Source organism: Neovison vison, chromosome 14, assembly GCF_020171115.1.
Source record: "Neovison vison isolate M4711 chromosome 14, ASM_NN_V1, whole genome shotgun sequence".
NCBI lineage: Eukaryota > Metazoa > Chordata > Mammalia > Carnivora > Mustelidae > Neogale > Neogale vison.
The window spans coordinates 39,430,919-39,448,237 of NC_058104.1; the positions used below are offsets into that span (position 1 = coordinate 39,430,919).

Consider the following 17,319-nt stretch of genomic DNA (forward strand, 5'->3'; position numbering starts at 1 on the left):
AGGCCTTTCTGCCACAGAATCCCATTCAGTAACTTTAAAACACAGCCAGCTCCCTGGGGTCTATCTCTGGACTATTAAATCAGAATCTCCAGGGATGGACTCTCATACCTGGTAATGATGCTCTGAACAAAATATTACACCCCAACTGCTTTTAGTTTTGCAAATGCTTGAGGTTGGAAGATGAGCTAGCCATATAAGACCCCCATTTTCTTTGTTCTTCTCAAAGGGGCCTGTGCCATGGCTGAGCTCTTGCTGGGTACCTCAGATCTTCTTGACTATACTGGGGTGTCTCTTGTAGCATCTGACAGAAGGTCCCTTAGAGGGCTTGTCTGCATACAGGGAAAGAGCAGTTCACGCAGGAGTCCCCCTCACACCGAGGACCTTCGTTCAAGTGTCAGTCCATTTGGCCAGACCAGAAGTCTTACCTGCACATTGAACACCTCAGCCTCATTGCCGCCGCACACCAGGAATAATGCGGCGGACAAAGGGGCTGCCCAACTGAGCTTCTCCTCACCAGGACACGTGGTAGAATAAGGTCAGTGGACTCTCGCCTCGAATTAGCTGGTGCTGGCTCAAGCTGGAGCCTACATCAGAGCATTCCCTGGTCTTGAGCCTCTCATTGCAATGGGTGAATGGCTGGCAGGCCGGTTGTTTCTCCAGCCCACTGCGTGGATAGTGCTGGAGGAGACTGCCCGAAGTCAGCGACTCTTCTGCTCTGGGCACTGGGAAGACTGGTTTTCCACATGGCAATGTGGGTGCCAAAGCAGCCTGCAGCCTTGGCCTGACCCCCCACTACATGTGGGCCTCATGGAGAGGGCTGCAGGCAATAGGACGGGGGTCAGAGCTGTGGCTGGAGGCCTTGACACACACTGCGCTCTCCTGTGTAAATCTTCTAGTGGGTTAGCAGGTTGGAGGTCAGAGAAGAGAGTCTCCTGAGATTTTTGCTTCTCATTTGTGTGAATGCTTTGGGCATGACCAAGGGTGCTCCAGGCCCTCCTTTTTTCCGTAGTCCCGTGCCCTTGTGGGGTGTCCTGCCCATGTGGGGCCTCTAGTGCTGGATGGTGTGAACCATTCTTCACAGAAGGCTTTAGGACAGACAGGACAGGGGTGGGAGACAGGTCTAGAGCTGGAAACTGTTCCTCTGCAGGGGAGGAAAGTGCTCCTGCTTTATTTGTAGGAAGGTAATTGTGATTCTATGTGTAAGCCTGTTTTCTCTAAGCTCCTACTACTTGCAATTCTCCAGATTGTTGTTCTCATCTCTTTTCAGGAGAGTGGAAGGTGCCACGTTTCCTCCTAAACCAGTTTCTTTCCTTCATTTGTCTGAGAAGGCAAAGAGAAAACAGTCTTGGCCTCTGCATCACGCACACAGCGAGAACTTGGCTCATCCGTGGTCAAAGATCGCTACCAAAATACTTTCAGCAGCAAGAGTGAAAAACGGGGATAAGCATTGTTTTTCCAGAACCACTTTTCCCCTTGATTCAAAGCTGCACCAAGGGCAGTGTTCCTTAGGTTTCCTTCTCCAAGCTTCTGTTCCAGCCGGGACTGGAGAGTGCTTCGCTCCCTTAAAGGCCAGAAGTTCCTCTGCTTCTCCTGAGCGTCACCCCCCCGCTCACCTGGAAGTAAGTCCCATAGGATCCCTGCCTCTCCGGGAGAAAATCCCCGAACCAGGGACTAAGGCTCTCACTTCGGGGAAAGGTGGAAGGGACAGGCGAGTCATAGAAAGGAAAGCAGCCTCCTCGGCGGATCGGCCCTTGGGCACCAGGAACCTGCGCGAGAAAGGAAAGGGCTGGCAAAGGAAGCGCGCGGGAGCCCGGGGCGGGGAAGGCTGTCCCCCTCCAGATCCTCGGCTTTCTACAGGGAGGTAAAGGGGGCGGGAGAGGTTCTGAAACCTCCCGGCCGCCCGCGGGAAGGGGGACGCCGGGAACCTCCCTCTGAGCCCTCCTTTCTGAGCAGGCCTTTCCGACGGCCGGACAGGCGGAGCCAGCCCGCCCTCCTCCCCGCATCCAATCAGAAAGGCGCCTCGTGTTCCCCGGCGACCAGTGACGCCTAGCAGTTGGTGTAGGGGAGGAGGCCGGACGACGAGAGGACGAGCTCCCCGGCCAATCGCTGTGCTGACTGGGAGGTGGGGGCGGTGCCTCCGGAAACCGGAGGCGGAGCCGTTTCCTTGGCAACGATCCCAGCCCTCCCAGAGGGGGCAGGGTGGAGATTAGGAGGAGCGGAGAGGGAGGGGCCAGGAGGAGTGGGGGGTGGGCGCGCCGGTGAGGCGCAGTGGAGTTCGGGTTGGGGGGGTGCGGTCCCCGATTCAGGAGCTCAAGGCTGGGGGGTACGTCCAGGTTCCCGAGGCGCGGCCGGAGCTCACCCCAAGGCCCGGGAGGGGAGGGGAGCTAGACGCCGCCCCCGCTGGCGCCGGGAAGCGTCGCTCCTTCTCGCTGACCTTGGTCTCGCTCGTCGCCTCGCCCTTGGCCGTAGGCCCTGACGGACGCAGGGCCCGGGTGACGGACAGATAGGTTCCTGGACGGACGGAGACCCAGGGCAGAGAACACCAACCGCCCCAGCTTTTCCCGCCGGCTCCGGGGCTCTTCGTCATTCCCCACCTCAAAGCCGGGGCCATCCAGCCCAGGGTTAATGCCAACGAGTTTCCACCTCCAGCCGCTCCTAGAGAGGCCGTGGCGCGAGCCGGCGGGGGAAACTGGCCTCGGACGGACACTTCCTGTGCGGGGGGGAAGGGGGGAGGGGGTCGGACAGCCGCAGCCCAGCGGGGGCTGGGGGGCCAGACGGCGGGGTCGCGGGCGGGGAGCGGCATTCGGGGGCGGCAGGGCGAGTCGTGAAGACCCTCGCCACCGAGGTCACGACGCACGGGGGCCTTGGAGGGCCCCGGGGCAAGGCGAGACCTTGGGGGTGGGGGCGGGGCCGCGGGTAGGGGAGGGGCCCGGCCGGCCAGAGAGGCCCAGGGTCAAGACGTCCGGCCTCAGGGGCCCGGGCTGGGCAGCCGGGTCCCTTGGGCGGCGCTGAGCAGGCGAGCGGCGAGGGCCCGGGTCTCAGGGGACTCCGGCCTGATCGCAGGATCGTCCGCCATCGCCGCCGCCGCCGCACTGGGAGCCGGCGGGGATGGAACGGGAAGCGTCGCCGTGGGGCCTCGAGCCCGGGGACGTGCAAAGCCCCGACGAAGTGGGGAGCCCCGAAGGGTCCCTCAAAGGTGAGGGAGGGAGCGCCTTTCCGAGGAGCGTGCCTGGGAGCGGGAGCGGGAGAGGGGGCTGTGGGCCGTCGGGGGCGGGGGAGAGAGGGGGCTTGGACACCTGGCGCTGGGAGGAAGCGGGGGCGGGGACTGGACGTCCTGGGTCCGCGGAGGGGGAGGTGGGAATTTCAGCACCTGCTCTAGGGCCAGCGACCCTGCCGGAGGAGGAGGGAGACGTTTGTGGCAACGAGTGGTGGGACCAAATGACCTTCCAGGCCCCACACTACCTGGATTTTCTGTAATTCTCTGATCCTGCAGGCAACGTGAGTGAGAATGAGGAAGAAGAAATGTCTCAACAAGAAGGCAGTGGGGACTATGAGGTCGAAGAGATACCCTTTGGGCTTGAACCCCAGAGCCCTGGGTTTGAGCCACAAAGCCCTGAGTTTGAACCCCAGAGCCCCAGGTTTGAGCCTGAAAGCCCAGGTTTTGAGTCCCGAAGCCCTGGGTTTGTGCCCCCAAGCCCTGAATTTGCACCCAGAAGCCCTGAATCAGGGTCTCAGAGCCCTGAGTTTGAAACCCAAAGCCCTAGGTATGAGCCTCAAAGCCCTGGGTATGACCCCAAAAGTCCTGGATATGAACCCCGGAGCCCTGGGTATGAACCCAAGAGCCCTGGGTATGAACCCCAGAGCCCCGGGTATGAATCCCAGAGCCCGGGATTTGAGCCCCAGAATCCCGAGTTCAAAACCCAAAGCCCCGAATTTGAAGCTCAAAGTTCCAAATTCCAGGAAGGTGCAGAGGTGCTTCTGAATCCCGAGGAAAAGAACCCCTTGAGCATCCCTTTGGGAGTCCACCCCTTGGACTCCTTCACCCAGGGGTTTGGGGAGCAGCCCACAGGGGGCCTACCCCTAGGGCCACCTTTTGAGATGCCCACAGGGACCCTGCTGGCCACGCCACAGTTTGAGATGCTCCAGAATCCCCTGGGCCTGACAGGGTCCCTTCGGGGCCCAGGCCGGCGGGGTGGCCGGGCCAGGGGTGGGCAGGGCCCTCGGCCCAATATCTGCGGCATCTGCGGGAAGAGCTTCGGGCGGGGCTCCACCCTGATCCAACACCAGCGCATCCATACGGGTGAGAAGCCCTACAAATGTGAGGTCTGTAGCAAGGCCTTCTCCCAGAGCTCTGACCTCATCAAACACCAGCGCACCCACACGGGCGAGCGGCCCTACAAGTGTCCCCGTTGTGGCAAGGCCTTCGCCGACAGCTCTTACCTGCTTCGCCACCAGCGCACCCACTCGGGTCAGAAGCCCTACAAGTGCCCGCACTGTGGCAAGGCCTTCGGCGACAGCTCCTACCTCCTGCGGCACCAGCGCACCCACAGCCACGAGCGGCCCTACAGCTGCCCCGAGTGCGGCAAGTGCTACAGCCAGAACTCTTCCCTGCGCAGTCACCAGAGGGTGCACACGGGGCAAAGGCCCTTCAGCTGTGGCATCTGCGGCAAGAGCTTCTCCCAGCGCTCGGCTCTCATCCCCCATGCCCGCAGCCACGCCCGCGAGAAGCCCTTCAAGTGCCCGGAGTGCGGCAAGCGCTTTGGCCAGAGCTCGGTGCTGGCCATCCACGCCCGCACCCACCTGCCGGGCCGCACCTACAGCTGCCCCGACTGCGGCAAGACCTTCAACCGCTCCTCCACGCTGATTCAGCACCAGCGGTCCCACACGGGCGAGCGGCCCTACCGGTGCGCCGTGTGCGGCAAGGGCTTCTGCCGCTCGTCCACGCTGCTCCAGCACCACCGGGTCCACAGCGGGGAGCGGCCCTACAAGTGCGATCACTGTGGAAAGGCCTTCTCGCAGAGCTCCGACCTCATCCGCCACCAGCGGACCCACGCAGCCGGCCGCCGCTGACCTGGGGCCCTGCCTGGGGTGGGGTGGGGAGGCGGTGGGCGGCGGAGAAGGGGCCGGCGGGGGCTAGAGAGATTGTTAAGAGGGAATAGTGGAAACGCCGGGGGAGGATGGAGTTGCTGAGGGCCGGGGTGGAGGAAGGTGCGTGCCCTGAAGACTTCTGGCAAATGGGCTCTGAAGAGGGGTTGGAGAGAGGCCAAGCAGGCAGTGGGAGGTTCTGGGAGACATCCAGAAAAGAGGTCAGCGAGATCTGGCCTTCGGCAGCAGCATGGCCCTTGGTAGGTGCCTGGCTTGGCAAAGCGCTAGGCGGGGGTGGGAGGGGAGGGGGGAGGGTTACTAATTACAGTGGGGTAGCTTAGATGGGTAGCTACTGAGACCCTCATTGAGTCAGGAAGGGGTGAGGGTAGGTGGGGTGGGGAGTGGGGCCCTGGGTGGGGGCACCTGCCTCAGCGCAAACCCCAGCTCCCTTGTCTTCCTCAGGCTTTGGAGCCCCTGAATTTGAGTTCAATAAAAACCTTTATGTGATAAAAGAGACTTGTCCTTAAAGTGTGTATATGGGCAGTGCCCTGGGCAGCGGGAGACCCTCAGTGATAGCTACACAGAGCCGGTGAAGCCATAGGGACCTGTCTGGGAAGTGCTTTTATGCTCCAGGTTTCCCTTGAATCTTAAAATCTGATGCTCAGGAGACACGGCCTGCCCATACATCCCCAACTTTTGTCTCCTGCTTTGAAGCCGGCACAGACACAGAGGGAGTTCAGTGTAGGAGGCGTGAGAAAGCTTTTGACTTTGTGGGATATCCCTTTCACCAAACACAAAGGGTGTGTCCTGGTCCAGAGAACAGACCCTGTTCTCAGCCAGGCATCCAGCCTGTGCTCCGTCTCTCGGGCTCCCAGCACCTAGCCTGCCCTCCTCCTCTCGCCTCCCCAGCCAGAACCTCGAGTCCTCCCGGTATGCGGACCCTGAATGACCAGAACCCCAGAGAGTGCCTGGAGTCCCGGCCCCACCTGTAGGGGACACACAGGGGACCCAGTGAGAGGATCCGAGGACTCGAGCCTTCAAGACCCACCCACCAAGCTGGGCCTGATTTGCCACACCTCTGCCTCTTTTTTAGGACCCCTGGGCCTGTTGGTATCTCCCTGCTCCCACCCCACCTTCATCCTAATTTTCTTTCCTATATCAGTCTCACCCCTCCTAATACGTGGCCCTCAGGAAGGGAACGGAGAGTTGGAACCTGCAGTGAATCTGTGGGATCCTGGGGTGTGGCCTGCCTTGACCTTGGACAGGCCACACCTTGGGGAATCACCCAGCTGCCGGAGCATCTTCAGCTGAAGGCCTACAAGGGCCCAACGGCCCTGCAAAGATTGTTTCATGCCATTCCAGGGATAACTGACCTGCTTAAAGTCACTCCGTGGACAGAAGGCAGGTGAGACGTTCCGACCACATCTGCCGGGCTCCATCAGTCCCAGCGACTCGGCCACACAGGCAGAGGCGAATCAGGGCTCTACAAGGGCTCTTGGGCCTCAAATCCTGGAGTCACCCCCAGGCCCACACCGTCCTCAAGGCCTTATAACTGGCCAAGAGCAAATAACTTCTCTAAGGATGTTTCTTTCTTTCTTTCTTTCTTTTTTTTTTTTTAAGATTTTATTTATTTGACAGAGATCACAAGTAGACAGGCAGGTAGAGAGAGAGGGGGAAGCAGGCTCCCTGCTGAGCAGAGAGCTTGATGTGGGGCTTGATCCTGGGACCCTGGGATCATGACCTGAGCCGAAGGCACGGGCTTTAACCCACTGAGCCACCCAGGTGCCCCTCTAAGGATGTTTCTGTCCAGTCTCTTATGTTCTGCAAGCTCCGAAAGGAGCCTTAGAAATCACATAGTTTGGGGCGCCTGGGTGGCTCTGTCAGTTAAGGGTCTGCCTTCTGCTTAGGTCATGATCTCAGGGTCCTGGGATCAAGTCCTCATCAGGCTCTCTGCTCAGCTGGGAGTCTGCTTCTCCCTCTGCCGCCACAGAGAGAGTGCTTGTGTGCACTCTCTCTGACAAATAAATAAAATCTTGAAAAAAAAAAAAGAAATCACACAGTTCAACACAGTTTGGTTGTGTTTGGTAGTGTCTTTTTTTTTTTTTTAAAGATTTTATTTATTTGACAGAGAGAGATCACAAGTAGGCAGAGAGGCAGGCAGAGAGAGAGGGAAGCAGGCTCCCTGCTGAGCAGAGAGCCTGATGCGGGGCTAGATCCCAGGACCCTGAGATCATGACCTGAGCCGAAGGCAGAGGCTTTAACGGACTGAGTCACCCGGGTGCCCTGTGTTTGGTGTTGTTTTTTTTTTTTAAGTTTTAATTAGTTTTGGAAGTAGAACATTATTTTTCAAGTAAAATTTCTTGGTCTTTTAAAGATCTGTGTAAACTTTATGCACATTCTGGTATAGGTACCCTACTGCATGTAATTCCAAATATTAAAATACTCCACATTTAATATAGTTCATGTATGGAACTACAAATGTTAAATAGAAATGCATCTGACTACCAACATATTACATTTACTTTAACATTTATTTCAATTACACAATTTAATTTTCATAGTTTGGAAGTGATTTTTTTTTTCCCAGCTCCCAAACTTGTTTGAAGGCCACTGAAAGCCGCAGCCTAGAGTGCTTCACTGATGAAGTTGCCTGTTTGCTACTTAGGAACCTTGGTATTTAAAGCAGGTTGCGGGGGCGGGGTGGGGGGCGGTGCTCAGCTGCTCACTGACACACCCCTCTTCCACATAACCACTCCTGAGGTCCTCCAGATCCCAGGTGGAGCAAGCCCAAGAAGGGCATGCATCTTTCTCAAGGTCAAGTCCAAGAAGGGCACACATCTTTCTCAAGGTCACGGTGAAAAACCAGTGCCAGGTCTTTTGACTTGCAGTCTGATGTGCCGCTTTGCCAACACTGTCCTGCCCAACTAAACGATTTTTTCAAAAAATTAATAAATAAAATAAAATAAATATATAAATAATAATAAGATAAATAAATAAAATAGAAATAAATAAATAATAAATACTTTTGTTTCTTTGTCAGAGAGAGATAGAGATATCACAAGTATGGGGAGTGGCAGGCAGAGGGAGAAGCAGGTTCCCCACTGAGCAAGGAGTCCGATGCCGGGTCAATCCCAGGACCCTGAACCGAAGGCAGATGCTCAACCGAGCCACCTAGACATCCCCACAATAAACCATTCCTATTCCTCACTTTTTTTTTTTCTATTCCTCACCTTTATCAAGCACAAGTGTGCTTCCAAAAGTTCTAGACCTTTCGCAAGTGTTACATCATGTTCAGGACAGCTCTGAGCGATATACAATTATTATTCCCATTTTACAGATAAAGAAAAGAGTCCCAGAGAGGGTAAGTGACAGCCCTATAGGGCACAGCTTCGAAGCAGCAGAGCCTGGACTCCAGCGCCTGACTAGTTTTGACTATTTCCCAGCGATACTAAGGTGTTCCTTTTTCACTTTGTGCCACGGGGACGGTGTTTTCTAGAGGCTACATGGCCTGTGAGAACATATGTCATCTTTCTGACTGCTTGTGGATCATGTGGGTTTGGGTGTTCATATGTTATACATTTTTCTCCATTTTAATTTCGAATTGGATAAACACCAAGAGGTATAACCCATATAAACAAAAACTCTGGAGATCTTTAATTTTTCAGAGTATAAAGGGGTCCTAAACCCAAAACATGTGAAGGCCACCGAATCAAACACTTATTTGGACATCTTCTCTGTTGCCAGCCCTGATGAGGGGCCAGTGTTGGTAACACAAGTGAGCAAAGACTGAATCCTGCCTTCTAGAACCTCCCAGTCTCGAGAGAAGAGCCCACAGTCAGTGTCCTGTGTTCTGATGGGGTATTCAGTGAAGACGAAATGGGTCATTTTGTCTAGCTACTGAGAAAAGCTTGGGAGTGCTTTGAAGTAGGAAGATTTTTAAGGACAGAAGGGGGTGGTGGAACTGGACAGGTGGAAAGGGGTAGAGCGTTTGCAAAGACACAGGTGGGGAAGGATACATAGGTATTTGCGGACGGGGGCTGTTAAGCGAGTCGGGATATAGACTCCTGGGCAGGATGAGGGCAGGTTCCTGAAACGAACCTCCCAGATTTTCTGTGCTATTTTGCTCCCATCCCTGATGAAAACATTCACACTTTGTGTGTGCGTCACAGAGCATCGCAGATGTGAGAGGACCCTCCCAATCCCTCTCCAACCTGCTCTCTTGCTTTACCCTCTTCACAACCTCCTCGACACCTGGAATCCCATTTCTACCTTTTCACTCCGCTTTCCTACTGGGGTGATGCTTCCTGGGGGCAGGGACTTGTCTGTCATGTTCATTACCATGCCCTTGGGACACAGATCTTTCACGAAATACTGCATGAATCCATAGGAGCCAACAGAATTCGGAAACCTATAGATAACTGCGTACTTTTAGCATTTCTGAGATATTCCTGCCCTTTAGAACATTCTTTCCCCTTCTTTCTGGGAAAACGGGCCTCACTTCTTCGTTCCTGAGGTCTTCCGTAAGAGCCAGAGCCCCATGGTTCCCTGGGTACTGGACCAGAAGGGAGTTGATGAGGTTGAAGAGACCAGCAGGCTTTGAAATACTGTTCTGGGCCTTTTGTGCCAGGCTTGAGAACGTTCGCTTACTCCCCTGTAGGCAGAAGGCAACCATCAAAGGTCACCGCTTGGGAGACCATAGGTTGCTTCTCAGCATCCAGTGCTGGACCCAGAGAGCTGGGCTGAGAATTACCCCATTTCTACCCCTAAAACCACCCCCTTCCTGGGGGTTCTACTGACCACAAGAGGGCAGCATCGAGGAGCGGGACCCCACCCCCTCCTAAAGGTGGGGGCCTCGGGATCAAGCCCCACCAATTGTTACTGTTGTTTTTTAAAAAGGCCAGGAAGGGTGCGCTCCCACACCTTGATGCGTTGTTAGTGCCTCCTGCACATCAGTCTCCGAGCGTTGTCAGAACAAGAAAAGAAAAAAAAAAAAGAGGAAGAAAGAGCTGTTTGGGTCCCACTTAGAGAAAAGTTTGAGAAGGAAATATTCATTTCCTTGATCCAGGCTGAAATGGGGCACCAGCATAAAAGCATCACAAAATTGGATGGATTTTCACATTTATTGGGTAAACAGAGGCAGGCACTGTGCTTGGTGCCGGGAGCCGGAGGGACAGACTCCGCCTGCGCCTTGAGCTCATCATAGCCTCCCAGTGGTGGCCGAGGTGGGTCATGAGGCATCCGGGGTGTGTGTGTGGGGGTGGGTTGGAGCAAGGGGACAGAAGCCGGGGAAGACCGAGCCTTGAAGTGGGGGGAGATGTCACGCGCTCACCCAAACGTTTTCTGGGTCCTCTCACAGGCAGCCTCACTGGGCCGCTGAAACTGCGGCAGCCGCTGCCGTGTCTGGCTCCGTGACATCTCCAAGGTGAACAGGACCGGTATGGCCCTGACCCCCACCGAGTCCACGGTTGGATTTGAGGTTGGATTTGAGGCAAACATGAGCTGCGCTGTGAGGGAGCGTGCAGGCGAAAGGAAGCTTGTGTAACAGGGGAAAGGAGAAGCCCTTTGTGGGGGGGGGGGCAGGGGGCTGCCCCGAGGCCGTTCTCCCTGAGCTGAGAGCCAGGGAAAGGGCTGGGGAGGAACGTTCCAGGCAGAAGGAGCCGTCTGGGTGAAGGCAAGTGAGACAGGAAGGAGCTTGGCTCCTGAGGAAGGCCGGTGTAACTGCAGCTCAGGAAGGGAGGCGGACAGTCTCCGGAGGAGGCCGGGAAGGCAACCCTGGCACGTTAGGGATGTTCTGCGGGTTCTGGAAGGCGTGGGAAGGAAGCCGGTGTCCAGCCCCAGAGCCGGGGGTCTGTAGTGACACGGATCAGGGTTGCTCTCTGGCAGCAGACGGAAAGCTGACTGGAGTCCGGGCAGGAAACTGCAGGTTCTGGGAGTCTGAGGCCTCTGGGGACATCCAAGAGCAGGGGGTGCGAGGGCCGGTCGCTAGACCCTGAGATGGCAGCTCTTCCAGATGTAGATCGGATGTCCTCTTCCGGGGGAGGGTACTAAGAAGGACGGGGGGAAGCCAGAGCCAGCTGCCGAGGACAAGGCCTGCCCTCTGTGGCCTGCCCGGCCATCGCTCATGAACCCTGACCAGGAGCCCGCAGAGCCGGCAGCCAGGAGGGAGCTCTGTGTTCAGGACAGCGACACCGAGGCCTGGGTGGGGGCAGTGACTTGCCCGAAGACACACAGCGAGACTAGGTCGAGGCAGAGGGACCCCAGTCTTCCGAGTCCAGTCCTGGGCGCTCTGCGTCGGGCCTGGGCCTCAGTCTTTGCCACCTCCGTCCTGGGCTTCCTCCTCGTGGAGGGGCACCAGGCAGCCCGGGTCCCCGGCCTCGTCCATAGACTCTGGCTGGTCAGAGGCTTCTCCAGGGATTCCGTTGGAAGCTTCCGCAGTAGCCTCCATCTTCTCCTTCAGGTTCCGTTTGAAGAAGCCAAACTGCAGGAAAACAAAACCGGAATGAGCACAAGGGCCATGGAACACTCTGGACCCGTCGGCCTCGCAAAACATGAACGGGCGCCCATGGCTGTGAGTCACGCGTGGTACCCGCTCCAGGGCTGGGGCGAGGCGTCTGCCACACCGGCTTCCTGGCAACGTGCCGAAAAGCTGAACGCTCAGCAGTTCATTCTTCAGGCTCGTCAAAGTGTCCTTTATTTGGGGCGGGTAGGTTGACTATATCCAGTAACACTAACGGAAGGGCCTGCGCTCCTGCAGCGCTTAGTGCGGGCCCCATACTCTCTGTTGAAAGCTCAGAACATACACATTCTTCCTTTTTCCCCAAAACATGTATGTTCTTTGGCTCAGCCATTCCAGCTCCAGCAACTCATTCTAAGGAGCTTTTGGACGAGTGCACAGAGATGTGGGAGCCAAGAGCCTTTTTCAGTTATTGTTTAAAACAGGTAGATATTAGGGGCGCCTGCCTGGCTCAGTCCATGAAGCGTCTGACTCGGGGCATGATCCCGAGGTCGTGGGATGGAGCCCCGAGTCAGGGTTGGGGGTGTCCCTGCTCAGCGGGTGTCTGCTTCTCCCTCGCCCTCTGCCCCTTGCCCCCTGCTTGTGCTCTCCCTCGTCCGGCTCGCTCTCAAGTACATAAATGAATGATCTTTAAAGAAAGAGGTAGAAATTACAAATAATCGGAATGTTGATCAGTGGGGATCTCATCAAGGAAAAGGCGGGGCATCTGGGCAGCGGCAAAGGAGCGCAGGTCACAGAGCAAGAGGTGGGCGTGAGCTCGCGCGGAGGGACCGAGAGACAGCACCCCGCGGGAGACGCAAGCCCCAGAGCGGTTTATACGGGATCCTTCCGTTTACGTTTTCTTTTCTTTTCCTTAGATCTTATTTAGTTATTTGAGACAGAGAGAGCGCACAAGCAGGGGGAGCAATAGCAGAGGGAGAGGGAGAAGAAGCAGGCTCCCCGCTGAGCACGGAGTCCGACACGGGGGCTCGATCCCAGGACCTCGGGATCATGACTTGAGCCAGAGGCAGAGGCTTAACTGACCGGGCCCCCCAGGCGCCCCACTTTTATGTTTTCTACCTATATACACAGACGCTGACTTTTTCCCTCTGCCTCTTCACGCTCACACGTATACACACATTTAAACAACAAAATTAGAACCTGGAAGAACAGAAACCAAATGGTTGTTAATGATGACCCTGGGGGAATGCAACAAGAAGAAACTGATTTTCTGCGCTTTTCTGGAGGATTTGAGGGTTTCATACGGAACATCTGTCCTCGGGCATTCTTCACCTGGCGACTCCTTCAAATCCCAACTCAAACGCCTCCTCTCCTGGGAGGCCTTCCCGGACTCCCCCAGCCTAAGTGAAGTTCAGCGTACGGGCCGTTGAGTGGAGCCCTTATCATGTGTGCGCCTGTCTCCACCATTAGACTGGGAGCCCCCCCAGTGCGTCCGTCTCCACCATTAGACTGGGAGCCCCCCCAAAGGCAGGGACCATATCTGTGGTATGTCTCTCTGTGTCCCAGGGCCCGGCCCTTGAGTCGTGGGCGCCCCCTCCTTCCCTGGGTACCCAGTCCTGGTTCTGCCAGCACCTGGTGGAGGGATGGGGGGAAGTCTGGTTTGCTCTTGGGGCCTCATGAGCCTTATCTGTGGAAGGAGGGAGTGGGCCGAGGCCACCTTGATCTTTAACGGTCCTGGACCTTGACAGTCTCTGCCCTGACTCCTGCGAACCCCCTTCCCCCAGCCTGGCTGTCTAAGGCAGGCCCATGGCTCCCAGAAGCTCCCACCTTATAGAGGACGGCGAAAATCACCAGCAGCACCAAGAGCCCTCCGATGCCGCTCAGCACGTAGACGTAGAGCATTTCCTTCTCATAGACGATGTCCACCTTCATGAGGACCTGCAGGCGGAGAGCTGGGGGCATGAGAAGGCTCTCCCACCTCTGACATGCTTGTGAATGGCTAGGTCTTCGCGGCTCTGGTCGGGACTGCTGCCCCACACTGCCAGGCTGGCCTGGATGCCTCCCTCCAGGGAACCCCCACCCCGACCCCACCCCATGCAGCCCCCGGAGCCAGCGGGCGGACATGCGCATGACCCAGCAGAAGCCCGGATGTGGCTGTCTTGAGGCCAGAATGAAATGTCAGAATCTCGGCCCAGCATGCCAAACCTTCCAGAACCTGGCTGAGGCTTACCTAATGAGGGGCAGCTTCCCTTGCCCTGCTCCGAGCTTCCCGCTCTGCAAACCGCCTTGCCACCCTCTCGCCTGGGCGGCCTGAGCCCCCATGCTCGCTGCTCGTTCTGCTTCGAGCGCTTTCCAGCCACGCTCCGAGTGGGCACGGGGTGGGTACCCTCTGCTGAGCTGCCATCACACGGATCTCTGCCTGACGCATCTCATCAGACGGGTGAGCTCATAGCCTGCCTGCGTGCCCACCGGTGGTGGCAGGGAGCCCATGGCACCGCCCTCCACGGCCCTCGCCAAGACCAACTGCTCTGACTGCCTGGAAGCTCTTCCTTCTGGGCCCAGCCGGGGACCTCTGGCTTCTGCTCTAGCTCCTCCAGCTCCGCCCCCCGGGGCTCTGCAGAGCCCTCCACCGACCTCTGTTCCTGGGCTTCTGAGAAGCTAGAGCCCTACCTGGGCCAGGGAGGCGTTGCTGCCGTAGAGGTGGAAATGCTTGCTGCTGTTGAAGGAGACGGAGAGGGAGCTGCAGAGGCTGAACATGGAGGGGGCCTGTGGAGGGCAGTGGGAGACGTAAGGCCGGGGAAAACAAGGACCAGAACCTGCTGACTTCTGCACCCCACCTTGACTCAGGGGGAGAAGCTGAGGACAACGGGCCCTGGTGGGGAGCGCCACGGGGGCTGAGTTCTCCACTGGAGCGTCCTAAGGGGCCACGCCCCACTGCTGGAAGGAAATTTTCCCTACAAAGAACCCAGAAGAACCATCCATAGGCCCAGGAAAACCGCCTGGCAAATTTCAAGCAAATCACGGATGTCTTTCATCGGCTGCTGTGAAAGGATCAGGGCTTCGCATCCGAGTGGTAAAGAAAAATGTAGGAAGCCCATCTGGTGGGGAGCCCGCTGCTTCTCCCTCAAGCCCCCCGATCCACTGCACCTGTTGCCAGCAGCTGCTAACCTTGATCTCCCCCACCAGCTCCACAGTCCCGGTCACTTGGACGAGGATCTCCTCCTTGAAGTCAAGTGGACAGTGAAACTTGGCTCTGGGCAAACAAGGCTGCCGAGAAGGAAGAGAGCGGGGGTCAGAGAGGCCTGTGCTCCCACCTGCACTCTGCCGGCCCCCTCCCCAACTTCTGAGCCCACAGGCCCGGACCTCAGCCTCGCTGGGCAGCCTCTCCAGATCCTCACGATAGCAGGTCACAGGAGGGTCCTAGGAGTGATGAGATGGGGTCCTCGCTTAGTCCAGAGCAGAGAGGGAGGACGCTGGCCCCTCCTCCTCCTCCTCCTCCTCCTTAAGGCCAGAACGTGGCCTCCCTCTCCGTTCCGGGGCATCCCAGTTCACCCCCACTGGCCCTTGGCAGGTTCAGAAATCACTGAGCCCCACAGGACGCGTCCCTCCTCACTCCCTTCCCACACGTCTGTACCCGCCTTAGGAGCTCACTCCCACCAACCCGACTGTCCCTCCTTCCCCCGGGCCCCCGGCTACTTACCATCTGCACATTCCACTCATGTGTGATGGGCCCCTCGCTGTGAGGCCCCGGCACCCCAACCACGGCCTCCAGGGCGGGCACGTTGTGGTCGTAGACAGAGGGCTGAATCCTCACCTAGGACAGAGGACGTGGGACAGCAGAGCCCTAAATGCCGGCCCTCCCTCCAGAGGCAACGCTCACTGGCTGAGGCCTGAGGGCCTGCTCTTTGCCAGGCGGCGGGCAAGGACAGCTCGTCCTCGAAGCTTGCCCCTGCGGGCGGCATGTGCCTCTCTGCCTTCTCCGAGGGCAAACCTTCGAGGCGATCGGCTGACGCCCCAAGGAGAGGGCAGGGCTCCCCCATCCCCACTGCATGTTCCCACAGAGCTCTGCGGCCCCAGCAGGACAGGGGTCTGTCTGTCCAGGGGCTGCATGCTCCATGAGGGCAGCAGCTGGGGCTCCTTCTGCCGACGACTCCCTGCTGCCTGACGCACTGTCGAGCACACAGCGGGCCTCCAGAAAAGTCAGGGTTCGAATGCGTGAAAGAAGGAAGGGCACGTACCAAGCACAGAGGCGAAAGTTGTTTGCACAATGCAGGTTGGGAAGGACTTGCTCTGGGCGTGGGACTGATTTAAGAAACGAGGCCTGAGTGCCCTTTAGATGAGAGGGCCAGCTTGGGCGAGGGCTGGAAGATCCAGAAGCCGGGCAGGAGTAACTCAGGAGCCGCAGCACGGAACGGCTCAGGGAGGCCGAAGGGAATCTCAGAGCCCGGCTGAAAGGTTCTACCACGGGTCACTTGGCAGACATTTGCGGACGCTTGAAAAAGATCAGGTCCATTAAATTAAAAAGGCCTACGTCAGAGTGGCCTTTGAACTTAGCCGTAGAAGACTGAGGAGAGGGGAACAGAGGAAGGTGGGGGAGGCCCCCAGGGAGCAAAACTGCAGGGAGTCAGGACAGCACGAGGCAGGTGAGACCCGGAGGGAGGTGGGGGCCTGGGACAGAGAGGACAGACACACGTCTGGAAAGGAAGCTTGAGGTGAGGCTGTGTGCCCAGAAGGCCTAAGACCAGAAATCAGGGTCCCTCAACTAGGCAATGGTGAGCCACGGAAGTTAGCTGAGGAGGGCAGGCTCGGGGGGCTCCCGCACAGCAGGCCCAGAACAGAACCAAGTGGGGACAGCAGGCCAAGGTCCACGCCGGCAGCCTGTGCCAACAGGGGCCAGAGTCGGAGCAGTCGTGGGGGCCAAGGAGACAAGAGAACACGGACTAGAAGTTGAGGCCGGGGCCACGCCTAGAGGAAGGACAAACTCGCCCAGACTCGGAAATTTTACTTGAGGAAGAGGGTGGTTTTGAGCACCGCCGAGGTGGTGTTGGCTTAGGGGAAAGCGGCACACTTGGTTTAGAACACACGGAGACAAAGCCTCAGGGGGAAAAATGGCACGCTGAGGTATATACCCAAGAGAAAGAAAACCTGTCAGCACGGAAGTCTGGGCAGGAACATTCGAGCAACACGGTCTATAAAAGCCAGAAAGTGGAAACCACCGGGGTCTCCACCAGCAGACGAGCAGACGAATCTAGCGCGGCCTACCTCACGGTGGAATATTACCTGGCAAGAAAAAAGAGCATAGCACGGGCCTGGGCTACAGCGTGGATGATCCCAGCTTCTGGGAACCCACAGAAGCCCGTCACAAAAGACCCGGTACTGTAGGATTCCTCCCCTACGTGAAGGTTCTTTCTGGAATAAGATAAATCTTCTAAAATTAGATTGTGGTGATGGTCATACCACTTTGCAAATATAAGAGTCACTGAAATGCACGCTATTTTTTTTTAAGATTTTACCTAGTTATTTGAAAGAGGGACAAAGCACAAGCCTGGAGACGGGCAGAGGGAGAGGGAGGGACAAGCAGACTCCCCACTGAGCAGGGGGCCCTGATACTGAACCCAGACCCCGAGATCAGTATCTGAACTGAAGTCAGACCCTTACAGGACTGAGCCACCCAGGTGCCCTGGATCCGCACGCTTTAAAAGCGGGTAAATCAGGGGCGCCTGGGTGGCTCAGTCAATGAAGCCCCTTCCTTCCTGCTCAGGTCGTGATCTCAGGGTCCT

At 57.2% G+C, this 17,319-nt stretch overlaps 2 protein-coding genes across 3 annotated transcripts in view; one reads left to right on the plus strand and one right to left on the minus strand.

The window, feature by feature from the left end:
• Nucleotides 1-2,938: 2,938 nt before the first annotated feature.
• Nucleotides 2,939-5,597, plus strand: LOC122896028 (zinc finger protein 768). The gene is made up of 2 exons (XM_044233967.1): nucleotides 2,939-3,196; nucleotides 3,494-5,597. The coding sequence occupies exons 1-2, from the start codon at nucleotides 3,109-3,111 to the stop codon at nucleotides 5,068-5,070; spliced, it is 1,665 nt and encodes a 554-aa protein (XP_044089902.1). The 5' UTR covers nucleotides 2,939-3,108; the 3' UTR covers nucleotides 5,071-5,597.
• A 4,594-nt stretch (nucleotides 5,598-10,191) lies between these two features.
• LOC122895665 (integrin alpha-L-like) overlaps nucleotides 10,192-17,319 on the minus strand; it is a 38,333-nt gene continuing 31,205 nt past the window's right edge. For both annotated transcript variants that reach the window (XM_044233220.1, XM_044233219.1), the window contains exons 26-31: nucleotides 15,240-15,353; nucleotides 14,903-14,959; nucleotides 14,708-14,806; nucleotides 14,210-14,305; nucleotides 13,367-13,477; nucleotides 10,192-11,563 (exon numbers count right to left, since the gene is read on the minus strand). In XM_044233220.1, coding sequence (XP_044089155.1) covers nucleotides 11,390-11,563; nucleotides 13,367-13,477; nucleotides 14,210-14,305; nucleotides 14,708-14,806; nucleotides 14,903-14,959; nucleotides 15,240-15,353 — 651 coding nt within the window. In that variant the 3' untranslated portion in view covers nucleotides 10,192-11,389. The remainder of the gene's footprint in view (nucleotides 11,564-13,366; nucleotides 13,478-14,209; nucleotides 14,306-14,707; nucleotides 14,807-14,902; nucleotides 14,960-15,239; nucleotides 15,354-17,319) is intronic.

Bases quoted from the DNA above. Each gene is read 5' to 3' on its own strand.
- LOC122896028 (XM_044233967.1), top strand. From the start codon at position 3,109: ATGGAACGGGAAGCGTCGCCGTGGGGCCTCGAGCCCGGGGACGTGCAA. The intron at 3,197-3,493 runs GTGAGGGAGGGA...CTGATCCTGCAG, and splicing joins CCCCGAAGGGTCCCTCAAAG to GCAACGTGAGTGAGAATGAG.